General features: G+C 64.0%; 1 protein-coding gene across 2 annotated transcripts in view; it reads right to left on the bottom strand.

Moving 5' to 3' along the window:
- The window catches only part of TAFA5 (TAFA chemokine like family member 5), a 188769-nt gene that overhangs the window by 62183 nt on the left and 111363 nt on the right, over positions 1-15223 (bottom strand). For both annotated transcript variants that reach the window (XM_053199537.1, XM_027070413.2), the window contains exon 2: positions 11181-11330. In XM_053199537.1, coding sequence (XP_053055512.1) covers positions 11181-11330 — 150 coding nt within the window. The remainder of the gene's footprint in view (positions 1-11180; positions 11331-15223) is intronic.

Raw genomic sequence — 15223 nt, 5'->3', positions numbered from 1 at the left:
GAGCCAAGGACACGTCGAATGACAAAAGTAAGAGCCAGACAGAACACCACTGAGGCACAGGCAGGGACCCTCTGGCTCATTCCGAGTGCCACCCTCAGCCCGCAGCCCTGAGTCCTGCCAGCCTCCCGCCCTTGGCCGCTCGGGCTCTGGCCACAAGCTCGGCCAGGTTCCTGCTCTCCCATCAGTCAGGTGTCGCTCCTGCGCGAGCCGAGGCCGCCGGGACCCTGCCAGACATCCTGAATAATTAACGGAGCCCTTTATCGGCCTCTCAGCTCCTTCCTTCCACCGCCCCAGCCACCAAGGACAGGGAAGGGAAGGCACTGACATCTCCACGCTGCGTCGGGCTCAGCAGCGGTCACATCCTGGAGCACACGGCCACCCTGGCACACAGCTGTGTCCTGAGCGGCCTTCTTGCCCCTCCCTGCCGACCTGCTCACCTCCACACCCAGCCAGGTGCATCGTCCGGCCGCCCTGGGCACCTGCCGGGGAGGGGCAGAGCGCCACAGACAACCTGTCCGTGTCCCCTGTGCAGCCCGTAGCCCCCGGTGGGGTGCAGGTTCGTCCTGCACAGCTTCCCGTGCCCCTACCTGGGCCTCCCACACCAGCTGTCCCCCGTCACCACCATCACCAGGCGGATCTCTCCCAGCATCCATTCCTGCGGCTTGAAACTTACTGTCTGGGGGCAGGGAGGGATTTCTTCTAGAAGGCCGTCAGCCAGCACTCCGCTCCAGCACGCGGGAGTCAGTCCCTGCCCTGCAGGCCTTTGTTGTCTGATCACAGACACCTGCCCTCCTCCCTCCACCTCGCAGCCTCCCTGGAAGGGGGCGCCAGGCCTGGGGAGCACGGAGATGGGAGATGAGTCCAGGGGGCCTGGTTGGGGACCAGGGGCTGCCGCTCCCCCACAGGCATGCTCCCATCACCCCGATATCCCGTGATCAAAGCATCTCCCGAGATCAAAATAAAACTGTCTCATCTAAAATTTCCCTGGCTTTGATTTGTTTCTCATCACACAGTTTAATTGAGTTGGAAATCTCCAGTAACATCAAAGACAGCGGGAAGGCTCCGTGCTCATCAAAGGAGGTCCCGCCCTGGGGGTGGGGGGTGCAGGTGCCGGCTGGGTGGTCCCGGGGCCCCCTGCCTTCAGCACAGCCCCTGCCACACGTCCAGGGGAGGACACAGCCCCACACCAGGGTAGGGAGGTCACAGGGAGGGGAGAGTGAGGGCAACGGGCACCAGTGCCCCACCCAGCTTGGTGCCTCGACCCGCAGGGGCCCCCACCCCACCCCTGGCCTCTGCCCAGGCCCCACAATGTGACTGAGTCTGTCTGCTCTCCTAAGCTGGCCTCCCCAAGAAGGGGCCCTGGGTGCACGGACAGGCACTGCACCCACGGTGGCCAGCCTCCCTGGGCCCGTCTCTCTCGGGCTCAGCCTGGAAGTGGCCGGGTGGCCAGTACGGCTGTGTGCACGCCTCCCCCTCCACAAGGTCACCCTGTAGACCAGGATTGGGGGGGGGGGGCGCACGGTAGCTGGTGTATGCCTCTCCACTGGCCCACAGCCCAGAGAGGGACCGAGGCCAAGGGCAGCACCAGCCACAATGCTGAGCACTGGGGCGTGCCCGTGCGTGGCGTGAGTGCTTCGGGGGTGGTGCAGGAGACAAGGGCAGCCGCCTGCGTCCCTCCTCTGCAGCTGCCACAACCAGGAAGACTGGGGGACCCTCAGGCCTGGCCCACAGCTGCACCTGCTCGTGACCACCACGGTCCCATCATGGGCGCAAGGGTCACCTCCTCCAGGAAGCCTTCCCTGGATGCTGCGGCCTGAATCTGCACTCTTGTTTCATGCTTCTCCCGTCCCCCATGCAGATCAGCTCCAGAGCTGGGCACCCTTGCGCCCTCCTTCCTGGAGGCAACACAGCCTCGGCAACGTCAGGAGGGAGCTGCCTGCGTCAGCCTGGGTGGAGCCCAGCGAGACCGGATCTCACTGTCCTGCAACAGGGAGTATCTGCGACGTCCCTGAGCTGAAAGTGGGGCAGGGTGGAGTGTCTGGTGATCCGTGCGGACCCCCTGCATCGTTCCCCGGTTAACGTCACGAGCATCCCTGATGATGGTCCCAATCAGAGCAAGCGGGCTCCCACCGCCTGCTGGGGCCCGTCAGCTCCCGGTTTCCTGGAGAGAATTTCCTCCAAGAGGGTTCAAAGACATTTCTCCTTACACATGCTGACTATTCTCAAATGCTGATTAAAACGTATAAGATGAGGGAAGTGACATTATTAACACAGCCCTGTTTTATAGCTTTCGGGGCAGGAGGCTGGCACTTGTTACGTCTATTTTTGACTATTTGGGTTTTTTTCTTTTTTTTGAAGTTCTTGTAAATGGAATTGTCTTCCTAAGATCATTTTCACGTTGTTCACCACCACTGCAGAGAAATTCAATTTTTCTATATTGATCTTACATCCTGCAACCTGGCTGAAACCGTTATGAGTTCCAAGCGTACATGTAGATTCCTTAAGATTTTATTTACAAAAGATCACATCGCCCGTGAACTGATGGCCTTACTTCTTTCTCCTGCCCACCTTCCCGGGCGACAGCCTCCAGGACGATGCTGAATAGAAGTGACGAGAGCAGACGCCCTGGTCTTGGCCTTGAAATCGGGGCAAAGTGTCCGTTCTGCCTCCTCCGAGGATGCTGTCTGTCCCCGTTTCCTAGATGCTCTTTGTCTCGTTGAAAACCTCTCTTTGTCCTAGTTTGTTGAACGTTGTTACTGCGATATGGCGTCAGATTGTGTGAACGCCTTTGTTGCCACCGTGGGGACGAGCGTAGGATTTTTGTCCTTGATTCTGTTCCTACGGCATTCTACGCTCATGGGCTCCCGGAACCAGACTCACACCCACCCGTGACGTGAGTCCCACCTGGTCACGGCGTGTGACCCTCTCAGCGTGCTCCTGGGGGCAGCCGGCTAGTCCCCTGCTGGGGATTTCTGCGTCTACACTCGGAAGGTCTGTGTTTTCTTCCCCATGTCTTTGCCCGATGCTTCAGGTGTGAGGGTCACACCAATTAGAAGGGTCTCTTCTCTGATGTATTTTTTATGTTTGATTATTTATTTTGAGAGACAGAGAGAGAGAATATCCCCACTGTCAGCACAGAGCACAATGATGGCTTGAACATGTGAACTGTGAGATCATGGCCTGAGCTGAAATCAAGAGTCAGATGCTCAAGCGACTGAGACCCCAGGCGCCCCGTTTTCCTTGTTTTTTCTATTCCGATCCTATGTTACTTTCTTCCTTCCACTTAACTTTAGCTGCCTCTTCTTTTTCTTTTGTCTCAAAATGGGTACCTTTGTTTTTAACATAATTTACTCACAGGTATACTTACAGGACTCAATTTTTAATACCAGCTGATGCTAGCAGTCAGCTCACGAAACCGCCGGACGCGGAACACGGCTCTCCCAAGCTGTCCTGAGTCTGCTCCTGCACCCCGCAGGGGGCGGGTCTCCCAAGCAGTGCCACCAAGGAGAGAGGACGTCACCTCAGGGCGCAGGAAGCCGGGCCGGGCTGCGTCTCTGCCCGAGCTCGCAGACTCTAGGTGACTTGCCAGAGGCCACCCGGCTGTGCAAGGTACACACACGCGTTTCTAAATACACGTAAACACTTCCGCCCGTTTTTCTAAGTACTGAAGCACATAAAAGCTTTTCCCCAAAAGGACGGAGGCCAGCTGTCCCCTCTGTATCCCGTCTGCCCCTTCAGAGGCTGTTTCCTCTCAGTGAGCAGGGTTGGAGGGTCCGGACAGCGCTGGACGTGGACGTGGGGCGGCCTCGCGCCCACTCGTGCCTGCTGCCAGGGGCCCCCAGGCACCTAGGGCACCACCGGGCAGGTGGGTGTGGCTACCTCCCCAGACACAGTGCTCAGCTCCCCCGGAAAGCCTTCCGGAACTTTTGCTGCTGCCTCTGCCCGGCTCAGCCCCGCGCCTGTGGCCCCACGGGGTTTGTGCTGCCCTATGCGGCCCCCCCATCTCACGCCTCTGTCTCTGCCCCCACCCCCACCCCCAGCGCTCCCGGGCGGCTGCAGGGACACACGGTGAGGCCGGCTGGCCCGGCATCTCCGTCCGCCCCCGAGGCTGCACGGCCCAGTGCCGGAGCATCTGAATGCTGATCCCCGCTCCCTCCACACCAGGCTGTCAGCGGTTCAACTCAAGTCCCGTCCTGCTCAGAGACTGCAGCCACCTAGAAAAAACACCGAATTCTGCTGCGAGGCACAAGGACGGGAGAGATTGGGCCGTGGAGGCCTGCACAGCAGGAAGGCAGACAGACCCGGACCCTCTGGGCAGCCAAGCCAGGGCCACAGCAAGGGGCCACAGCCAGGGTCACACCAGGGGGCCACAGCCAGGATCATAGCGAGGGCCACGGCAAGGGGGCACAGCCAGGACCACAGCAGGGGGTCACAGCAGGGGGGTCGCATCCAGGGCCACAGCAGGAGTCACAGCAGAGGCCACAGCCAAGGTCACAACAGGGGGCCACACCCAGGGCCACAGCAGGGGGGTCACAGCCAGGGTCACAGCAGGGGGTCACAGCAGGGGCCACAGCAGAGGCCACAGCCAGGGTCACAGTTGGGGGCCACAGCCAGGGTCACAGTTGGGGGTCACAGTCAGGGTCACAGCTGGGGCCACAGCAGGGATCACAGCAGGGGGCCACTCTCTCCCTCACTCAGACCCATGTGTGGCTGGGGCTCCAGGAGAGTCTGGGCTGAGATAAGAGCACCCGACGGTGACAGGCCGATGCTCTGATCTCTCTGCATAAACATGAAATGCCCACGTGGCCGGCCACCGTGTGGTCGTCCACGATCAAAGGCAGTTAAGTTAGATATCCCAGCGAGAAGGTGCCAGAGAAGGATGGTTTTCTCCCTTCGGATGAAAGTGAACTCACGAAGCGACAGGCCGGCCGTAAGAGGCTATTACAGCCCGTGGGTGCAGCCAGCCGGGGCTGGGCCCCAAGCTCCTTCCTGACCCCGGATCCCTCCAGAGCTCCCCTCCAGGCCCGGGCCCGCAGCACAGCCTCACGCACCCCTCCCTGGCAGGGCTGCTGGGCGCACAGACCTGGTGCCGCTCACGGTCCCTGCCGGGCTTTCTGCACGCACACCCCGCCCTCCTCCCCAGAGAAATCACGGCGCGGTGATTTCTCATCAGAGGGCACCTCAGAGTCCCCCTGGTCCTGGACAAGTGGCCTCAGGAGGGCGGGTGGTGGCATCTGGAGAGTCTCCCGGACTCCGTAACACACCACCCCCTCCCCAGAGCTTGTCCGGCAGCAAGAAGGCTGGACTCCAGCGACAGCAGAATGGCGGGGGACCAAGCGTTCCAACGACCCCGTCATCATCGGAACGCGTGGTCAGGCTGCAGACGCACCGGCCACACTCTGTCCTCTCCCCCGCCCACCGCACTGGCCCCTGGGGTGCCCCACACTCTGCAGAGCTGGGGCCCCAGGCCCAGGCTCCCAGGGGCTAGCCTGTCCCGGCCACAGCCTCGAGAAGCTTCCAGAAAGCCGGGAACTTCCTGAGCTAGAACAGAGATGAGAACACAGACGTGTAGGCAGCACACGTCCGCTGAGGGGCCGCACGCGCCCTGCGTGTCTCAGGAGCACACGGGAAGGTGCCTCAGGGCCTGCCCGGGCCACAAGGCACACCCGCTCACTTCCAGGGACAGGACACTATGACGGTCCCCACCCCACGCAGGACCGAAGACGGGGGCGTAACCCCCATCCCCCGTCTTCCTCTGGACCCCACCCCCCACCCCCTCCTGAGAACCGCCAGCCGGAGTGGCTCCCCCACCCTCTGGGCCACCCCACCCCCCCTCCGCCAGCACCCAAATGGCCTCAGGGTGCTTCCCCTTTGCTTCTGCTTCTGGGCACCGGGCCTCCCTCCTGCTACACGGTGCAGGCACGTGCCGATCGAGCTGTGGCCTCAGGGCCTCGGGCCTGACACCCGCCGTCCTCGCCCAGCGGCGTCCGCGGAGTCGAGCAAACACAGACTTCTACCCGAGTGCCTCCTGGAGGCGCGTTTCTGCAGTTACTCGTTTTCACCGCATCCTACGTCCCAAATACCGGCCCTTCCCCACCAAGCGTCTACACCAGCCTCTCCTGGCCTCCCATCCTTCGCCAGTCGGAACCCCCACCCGGCGGGGCTGCGGGACCACCCACGTCCCACCCCTGGTCCCCGCCACGAAAGCGGACTGGCCAGCGCCGGCTCCTGCCGCACGCGAGGCCCCGTGCCCCTTCCGGCCGCCTTCCTCCTCACTCCTGTGTTGCTAGGAGCTCCCCCTCCCGTGATTCACCCACTGGAAGCACACCATCGCAGCTTTCAGGGTATTCGCAGAGCTGCGCCCCCACCCAGTCTGTTTTAGAACACTTTCATGGCCTGAGAAGAACCCTGAGCTGCTGATCACCCCCCGCTCCTTGCCCTCTCGCTCTGGAGACTTGCCCGCCCGGACACTCGTGGACACGGACTCACACAGTCCCCGTCCTCCGCGCCCGGCATCTCTCACTCACGGCTCACGCGTGTTGTGGCGCGTCCCTCCTTTTCACGGGTCGGTAACATTCCGTTCCGTGGACGTACCGCACCACTCACCCCCCGGCGGACCCGTGGGTCGTTCCCGCTCTTTGTCCGCCCTCGTGAACACGCGTGTGCGTGTGTGCGTGGACGCGTGTTCTCACTTCCCCTCGGCCCACGCCCAGGACTCCGCTGGGGGTGGAGCCATGCCTCCTAAGACAGCGCCACGTTGAGCCAGACCAGCTCCCGAGGCAGCCACACCTGCGCGCCCGCAGCCACGTGGGGGGCTCTGACCGTCCACATCCTCGCCAACACACGTGACGGTCCGACTCCGTGGAGCTCCCACACGGCCCCCGTGTGCCTCTTCCTGGTGACTGAGCACCGAGCATCTTTCCACGTGTTCCCCGGCTATTTGCACAAATACCTTCTTTGAAAATACACCTGTTCAAACCCTCTGCCGCTTTCTCAACTGGGCTGTTCGTCTTTTCCTCCTCTAGTCGTAGGAGTTCTTTGTGTGTTCTGCAGACAAGTCCGTGATCGTTATTTGCAAATATTTGCTCCCACTTGGTGGACTGTCTTTTCACTTCCTCGACCGTGTCCTCGGAAGCACCAGAGTTTTGGTGAAGTCGCGTTTACTTTCTCTTCTCTTTTCTCTTTTTGCTCGTGCCTCTGGTGTCAGATCTAAGAATCCTTTGCCAAATCTAGATCGCGAAGGTTCACCCCCATCTTCTTGTAAGTCGTCCACGGGTTCAGCCTCTGATCTGGGTCACGTTAACTTCTGTACACGGCGGGTCCCGCTCCACGGCCGTGCACGCGGCTTCCAGGGGTCACGGCGCCACGTGTTGAGAAGACGACGCTTTCCCCGCCGAATGGTCTGGAAACGCTTGTCAACGACCAGCGGACAGAATACGGGAGGCTTCATTCCTGGACCTTCACCTCCTCTCCGACGGAGGACCCCGTCCTCATCCGGAACCTCAGCAGCCGTCCGCAAGCAAACGCACCCAGATGCCTGTCCCTGCTCTGTGCTTCCTCGGCGGAGGCCCTCAAGGCCGCGTCCGGGACCCGGGTACCACCTGCTGCTGGGCACAGTGTAAAGGGGGAGGGGCGGTGGTTCCCTAAGTTGGGTGGAGCAGGTAGCAGCTTAGGAAGGCCGTTTGCATGCCGTATCTCGCATGCAGAGCCTGCCGATGTCCAGTCTGTGGATGAAGGCGGGGGCCCAGCCCACCGGCGCCCGACAGTGAGGGCACAGGGAATCGCAGACCAGACGTCTCCACTCCGTACCTGGGGCTTCCGGTGTCCCAGGCTCCCATGGACAGGAGAGCATGTTACAAGTTCCGAACTTCACGTGCAGGCACATGACGTGGTGCATTCCCTGCTCGGGAGTGAAGGGCCAGGTCACCTGGAAGGCAGGTAGGCTCCCAGCGGGTGCCACAGGTGAACTGTGTCACCACCAGGGTCACCCCCAGGGCCCCGGGAGAGCCCGGCCGACCATGCGCTGAAGGCAGCCGTGACTCCCCAAAGCCTCTCCAGACATCCCGACAGCCCAGGTCACCCTCCTCCTCCACCGGCGGGCCCCGGGCCTCACAACAGACACTGGCCTGCCTCCTCCCCCAGACGCCCAGGGGCCCCTTTCCTTCTGCCCCCCCGGCTGCGGGCAGGGCTGCTTTAGAAACAGCCCTCTCTGCTCCGACCGCCTGCACCCGGCCCCGGCATCACCTGCTTTCTTTACTTCGATTCCTTTCCAAAGCGTTTCTGGAGAAGTCAGCTGAGGGGAGGCAGGGCCTCCACTTACAAAGCAAGACCTTGCCTCAATGGGAAGGACCGCGGTCCTCACGGCAGCCCTGCAGAGGCACCCGGCCCGCACGTGTCCACTGAGGGGCACAGGGGATCGCGTGGCTTCCCAGAGCCGCAGCCGTGGCATCCACGACCAGGGGCGGCCCCCGAGGTGAGCCGCATCCCCTGTATTTGTGCGTGAGAACGTGCACCTGCAGACATGGCCAGGAGTCGCCCCTCCTGCCACAAGCACCCTCCTTTCAGGAAGAAAAGCTTCCCTGGCGAGCTCCTCTTCATCCCTCAGTACCCTACTCAAATGCCCCCTTGTGGAAGTAACTTTGCCAAGGTCCCGGACACGAAGGGACAGCTGTGCCCTGAGGTCCCGCAGCCCCTGCCCCACAGTCTGGACCCCAGCCCCACAGCACTGTATGTTCTACGTATTAAGTATCTTAAGCGTCAATCACTCAAGAGCACACCCCGTATCTGAACGTACGAGAGCGTGAATGAATGAACAGGTGGACAGACGCGGGGGTGCTCCAGGACTTCAGGCTCCCTGCCGACCACACAGCAGGGACAGCACAGACGACCCCACTGACCCTGCTCGTGCCGGATCCCACCCACAGAGGAGGCTCAAGGTTTCTCTGCAGCAGCCACAACGCACACGTGAGGAAACTTATTATGCACCCAGAGCAGGGAAATAGAAAAGCAAAAATTAAATTAGACGGCAGCGGAGAAAATGCCCACTGTGCAGAACCAGAACGCCAACGAATTTGTCTGTCCTCCCCTGGAAGCAGCCAGGTTTTAATTCGGGTCGCTGGGACACGGCCCCTGAGGCGCGGGAAGGCGTGCGGGAGAGGGGAGAGAACGTGGTTTCAGATGAGCATACCCGGATTCGATTAGGAAGCACTTCGGACCCCAACTCTCCCTGCAGGCTCGCGGGGCTGGCGAGGAGGGGGACCCTCGTCCCGCGCCCCATGCCCCTTGCCCCGCGCCCCACGCCCGTCCCTGGGAAGGATCGATGAGCGTCAGCAAGAAGGTGTGTGTCACTGGGAGTCTGATCCGGTTTCGGGAGCCGGGGGCGGGGGGGGGGGGGGTTGCTAGGGTACAAATGCAGCTCCCTAGGAGTCAGGGAGGCCACCCCGGCCCGAATTCACCGAGCACCTGAGCTGGGCTGCACCGAGTTCCAGAACGGACACTGCCACCCCCAGGGGGCAGGTACCCCCCGGCTCACTCAATTACACGCCTTTTATGGGACGCGCACCGATGGCAGACGACGGTTCTTAAAAACAAACCCGGCTCCCACCACGACCCCTCTGAGCACCAGGTCCTCGAGATGCCCCCACTTGCCTCCAGCCCCCCACGGGCAGGGTCAGCCCCTCTGCCACCTTCTCCAAAGTGCCCCCCGCGTTCCCAAGGAGCCCCTCAGGGGTGGCGGCACGTGGCCACGGGGGCCAGAGACAGTCAAATGGGCCCTGGGGTAGGGTCAGCTGGGAGCCCCACTGGGCCTCTAGGGACCTCGTACCGTGGGCCCCCCGGGCCAGGCCCAAGCAGCCCGCTCAGCCCCAAAGGGGGACCAGGCGTGGGTGGGCTGGGCCTGCAGCTCCCGAGCTGACTCACTGCCTCACCACGCCCCAGACAGGCCGGGGATAGGCTCACCGGTGACACCAGGGGCAGAGGTCCCCACCTGGTCAGTCTCCATCCCCCAAGGTGGTCTCATGGCTCTGCTGACCCCTTCCTGGTGCCTTGTGGCTCCGGGAACCCCCCTGGGGCCACCGGCCCATCCAAAAGCCCACCCCTGGGGATGCTAACATCCCTACTCCCGAGGGCCCAACCCCCTGCCAGTGAACTTTTGAGCTCAGGTGCTCCAACTGCTCCAGGGGTCCCAGCCCCAGGCTCCCACGGCCATCCTTCCTCAGGTGACTATCCCGAGCACCGAGGGCAGTGGGGATGGTCATTACTGCAGTATCCTGGTTGGGCAGGAAGTGGGCTCCCACACAGAAGCCGCTGATCCGAACCGGGGAGGAGGTGCCCAGAGCCCCGTGCAGAGGCTGTCGGGGAAGGAAGGGCACGGCTGAGCCCTGGGACCCCACCACCTTGTCAGGCTGTGACCACACCTCCTGCAGCCCCCCCAGAACACCCTGCATGGGGTCCCCCCACCCCAAGCAGCTCCGACACACGAGGCCGCCATTGGCCTGGCCACAGGTGCACCCCCTAGGCCGCCTGCTCTGGTCACGGGGCTCCAGCCCGGCCCGGCCCCGATGCTCTCCTGCCCGCGGATGCTGGGTCTCACCCCAGACCTCACACAGAGGCCCGTCTACCAGGGTGACGGGCATTGCAAGGGCTCCCCTCTCCTTCTAAGAGTATTTGCGATTCTGTTTCAAAGACCATCCCCGAAGGTACTGCCTCACACAAGGTGCCTGGGCCCTCGTCCCGCGAGGATGTTAATGTGGCACATCTCAGAGGCCGGACAGCCCGCTGGCCGTGGAGAGGCCTCACAATCTCCCCGCTCTCGGAGCCCGAGGGGGATGGGGTCCTGACGCGGGTCACTGAGCGGGTGGCCTCCCCCAGAAACCACATGTGAGGGATATAACGGCGTCCAGGGCTGTCGGCCTGCACCCCCTCCGCCCGCAGCAACACTGAGGGGCCACGGTCCCCGCCTGGGCCCGTGACTCCCTGCCCCCCACAGCACCCCAAACTCCACACACGCAGAGACACCAACACCGTCCGGGCACCGAGCGCCCCATCAGGACCGTCCTCCCTGAGGCCAGGCCCAGACAGCCGGCGGCCTCCACAGGCGTTCCCGGTGGTGGGGGCCGGGCTGTGTCCGCTGGACCCCAGCTGCCCGGGCCTTTGAAGGGGTCGCGACCGAGGGCTCTTACCGTCCACGCAGGCGGGCCGGGCTCTCGTGGTGCCCGCGATCTGCCCCTTTCTGCAGGCACAGCGAGCCGTCTGCCGGGCGATCGTCCTCCTGGGCTGGCTGCTGTCGCGGTCCAGGGTCACAATCTCACAGGTGCCGGCGGCCAGCTGACCTGCAAGAGAGGCACGGGCGTGGGCTGAGCGGCCGAGGCGGGGGGCCGAGCGTCCCAGCCCTCCCACCCGCGGAGGGGCCCCGGCGGCCGCGGGAGGCAGGCTGCCCGCCGAGAGCGCCCGTCTCAAACTCGTGAAAGGACGCCGTCAGAAACACGCCGTATGGGGCTGGCGCCGGGTCAGCCCAGCCGCCTCTGCCTCTGCACGCGGACGCTCGAGGCCCTGCCTGGGCAGACAGGAAATTAACTGTGGCCCCATCCGTCACGCCGGAGATGAAGGGGCCGAGCCTCGCCGTCGGGCCTCTGATGGAAGCAGCCGGACCGCCCAGAGCACAGAGATCCGAGCCCACGCCGGCCCCTGGGTCTCCGCCGGCCAAGACGCACTCCCAGCTGTGTTAACGGCTGCGCACCCGCCACATCGCAGGGGAGCCTCCCCCCGTCAGCACGGGGCTGAGAGCAGGCACGCTGCACAAGGACGCAGTCAGGTGCACGCACAGACACAGACACGCCCGCACACGCCCGGAAGGTGGGCACGGAACGCACCTCACACGGGTTCACGCGAGCCGGACTCAGGTGTGAAGGTGCCAAGGCCAGGAGCCACACGGGCGGGTACGGGGAGATGCCCACACAGCACACGTGTGACCCATCGACGCCCACCCAGGTACACAGACGGCACTCATACGATGCACACGTGTCCCGTGCAGGCACGCACACACAGGTACACACAAGTTACCTGGATGCACCCCTCACTCCTGCTTTCCCACGTGGACACTGTCCTGATCCCTAAATACTGGCCACCCCAGGGAATGGGGCTGTCCTTGGTCCACCCCTGGGCCAGCAGTGTCCAGAGAAGGGACAGGTTTCCTTCGAAGGCGACGACAAGTTGAGGTGGCTTCCTCCTCCCCTGTGGTCCCTGAGTCACGGAAAGGGTGCCCATGCCGCCAACGTCCCAGCAGAGGGGAACCTGCCTTCTGCAGGCTGTCACTTCTGTGAAACCTGGCACGGCCCCCCCCGGCCCCCCGAGAATGTTCGCCGTGACGGTGTCAGCTCCGCACGGAGGGCCATCCAGCCAGAGACCGGCCACCTCGCCCCGTGCCGACCGGAGGCCGTCCCCAGCTCGGCCGGTGCAGCACCGGTGCGTCCCTGGGCTGGGCCCCCGCTGCCCCTCCACCCCGGCCACCCAGCCGCAGCCTCCACCCGCGTGTCCACTCTGGAAAACCACCAGAGGCTCTGCGCACTCACGTTCTCGCTCTCCCGGTCCCTCAGCAAATAGTAAGCACCTACTGAATGCCGTTGGTGTCTCTGGGCCCCGCAACCATGCTGTGAGCAAAGCAGACCGCACAGCGCCCTGGGAGCCAGGAGGACCAGCTCCTACAGATACATGTCACACGGGGCCCGGCTGGGAGACGGGACAGCGTGGGGACGGGGCCCGCATGCTGGATCACAGGATAAGGGAACCGCGAAGAAGCGACCGCCAGGAGACGGGCCGGTGGGGCAGGTGGGGTGGGGGTGGCTCCCACCCTGCAGGGGAAAGCAGGGGGATCCCGGGTGGTGCTTCTCAGCCCTGCTGTCCTTCACTGTCCACGTGCCTGCTGTCACCTGGGGCCCCTCCTCCAGGCAGTCCCCCGGGCCCTCCAGGCAGCTCACTGCACAACATCGCTCCTGCCTTTTTGTCACCTGTAGGTCCCCAGCCAAACCCCGAGCCGGGTTTCCTGCAAAGCAGGAAGCACACCCTCGAGCCCTGGGGGTGCCGTGTGTGCGTGAGAACCGGGAGGCACCAGACGCGCCAGCCGCGGACTCAGAGGGCTGTGTGCAGTGACCCCAGGCCCGCTACCCAGAGCCTGTCGGACGGCACACGAGGTTTCCTGGGGGAGTCGCACGGGTGCGGGGTGAAGGACCAGGGCGGTGGGGCTTCCCGGGCACCTCCTTCCCCCGCCACCAGGACCCCTCCCCCATGGAGCAAAACCCGACCCGAGGGCAGCGCCCCAGCCCCGTGTTCCTGGAAGGCTTCAGCCGCACGCTTCGGCTTCCATTTGCTAATGAGACGACGCATCCCGCACCGCGAGGAGCACAGGGCAAAAGTGGAAATGAGTAGGTAAACAAGTGTGTTAGAGGGAAGACTGGGGGATGGAGAGAAGGCTCTCCTCGCGACAGCAGTGGTCAAAGCCACAAAGACGCGCTTCCGGGAGCCACGCGTCTGGGCCGGCCCCCAAGATGCTGGGACTTACAGCCCCGTGGGGCCCGGTGGTTTGCAGCCATTTTCAGCTCTGCAGGTGGGCCCGGGGCGGCCCCTCACTGCTGCCCGGCCTGACTCCGGACGCGTCTGGCTCCCTCTGTGGGCGGCAGAGGCCCGTCTCCTGGGGACCGATCCCACCCTCCTGGACACCGTGAGTCCCAGTTGCGAAGCGAGGCGCCAGCCAGCCACGCGACTCCTCACCTAAGGCGTTAACCGGCCCGTGTTCCAGCACGAGCACCGGGGCCACGAGAGACGCTGCCGGGCACATCGGGACTCGGGGCCACAGCGAGGGGGCCGACGGGGTCTCTGCGACCCAAAGCGCCCGTCACCCCGACGGCCCAGCAATCAGCGGCGGTCAGGCTGGCACGGTCGCCCCACGTGCCACAGCTGCGGCCCACGCCCCGGGCACCGGTGGTGCCGGCAGATGACGAGACTGCCAGGGCCCCCCAGGCGGACACGCAGCCCACGGCAGGTGCCTCTGATGGCGGGTCAGCTTCCGGGGCCGCCTTGGGAAGGAACCGGAGACGGGAGGGAGGCCCAAACCGCAGCCTGTCACTGGCCCCTATGTGCAGGCTGCACGTCTGACACGCGGGTGTGGGCAGGGGGCCCCCGAGGGCTGCCGGGGACGGTCCTTCCTGCCTCTCCCGGCGTCCGGGGGTGGCGGGTCCTGGTGGCAGCCGCATCGGGCCGGCCTCCGCCTCCTTCCTCACCAGGCAGCGCTCCGTGCCTCTGCTCTCACGAGTCACCTGCCCCCTAGACGGAAGCCCGCTCGCATGACCTCATCGTAACGTGAGCACAGCTGCAGAGACCCCACTGCCCGACGAGGCCACACTCACAGGAGGTGAAGACCCGAGTGCAGCTCTTGGGGACCCCATCCGACCTACAAAAAGAAGGAAACAAAGCTCCCCTTCTGAGAACCCAGAAATGCCCGGCTTGCAACGATCTGGGGGTGCGTACCCTTCATGGCTGGCTGTCTTCCGGAGAGGGGTGCCCCCGGCTCATTAACTTATCACCAGCTGACCAGACTCGGGGTTCCCCTGCAGCGCCCAGACCGGTGCCTCTCCGTGCGTCCACCCCCTTCCCTCGGCTGCCCTGGCCGCCCCTCTTCCAGGTTCCCCATCTTACTTTCCATCCCCCAATTCGGGCTGACCCACAGACACGTCAACCCTGGCCAGCCCCCGTCGCCTGGGGCTCCACCTCGCCGTGCACGGACCCAGACCTGGGCCCCGGCACCCTGTGTCGACACCTGCAAACAGCAGGTCTCACAAGGGGCCGGAAGGGGCGGGTCCAGGGGCACAGGGTCCCAGCGCGTCGGCAGACGGGCCCCAAACAGAGGCGCAGAGAGACGCGAGGTGCTTTGCGGCAAGCGGGGACAGTGTCCTGAAACTCCCGATGCCGCTCGTACCCCACACGCTGGATCCCGCCAGCAGCTCACACGGCTGAGTACGGAGATCAGGTGTCAAAGGAGTGGCCACCGCACATGGCGAGGACGCTCAGTGTCGCGGAGAACAATCAGCCCAGCCTGGGCGGCAGCCGGCCCTCCACTCGGCCCTGCCTGTTTTGGGGGTCAGCCACGGAATTCAGGCCGCAACCCGAACATGTGGGTACGGACCCACTGCCCGCCAGGACTCAGGCACGGCCATCTGCCGCTGAGCCCCCG

Source organism: Acinonyx jubatus, chromosome B4, assembly GCF_027475565.1.
Source record: "Acinonyx jubatus isolate Ajub_Pintada_27869175 chromosome B4, VMU_Ajub_asm_v1.0, whole genome shotgun sequence".
Lineage (NCBI taxonomy): Eukaryota > Metazoa > Chordata > Mammalia > Carnivora > Felidae > Acinonyx > Acinonyx jubatus.
This window is presented reverse-complemented; position numbering and strand designations above follow the sequence as displayed.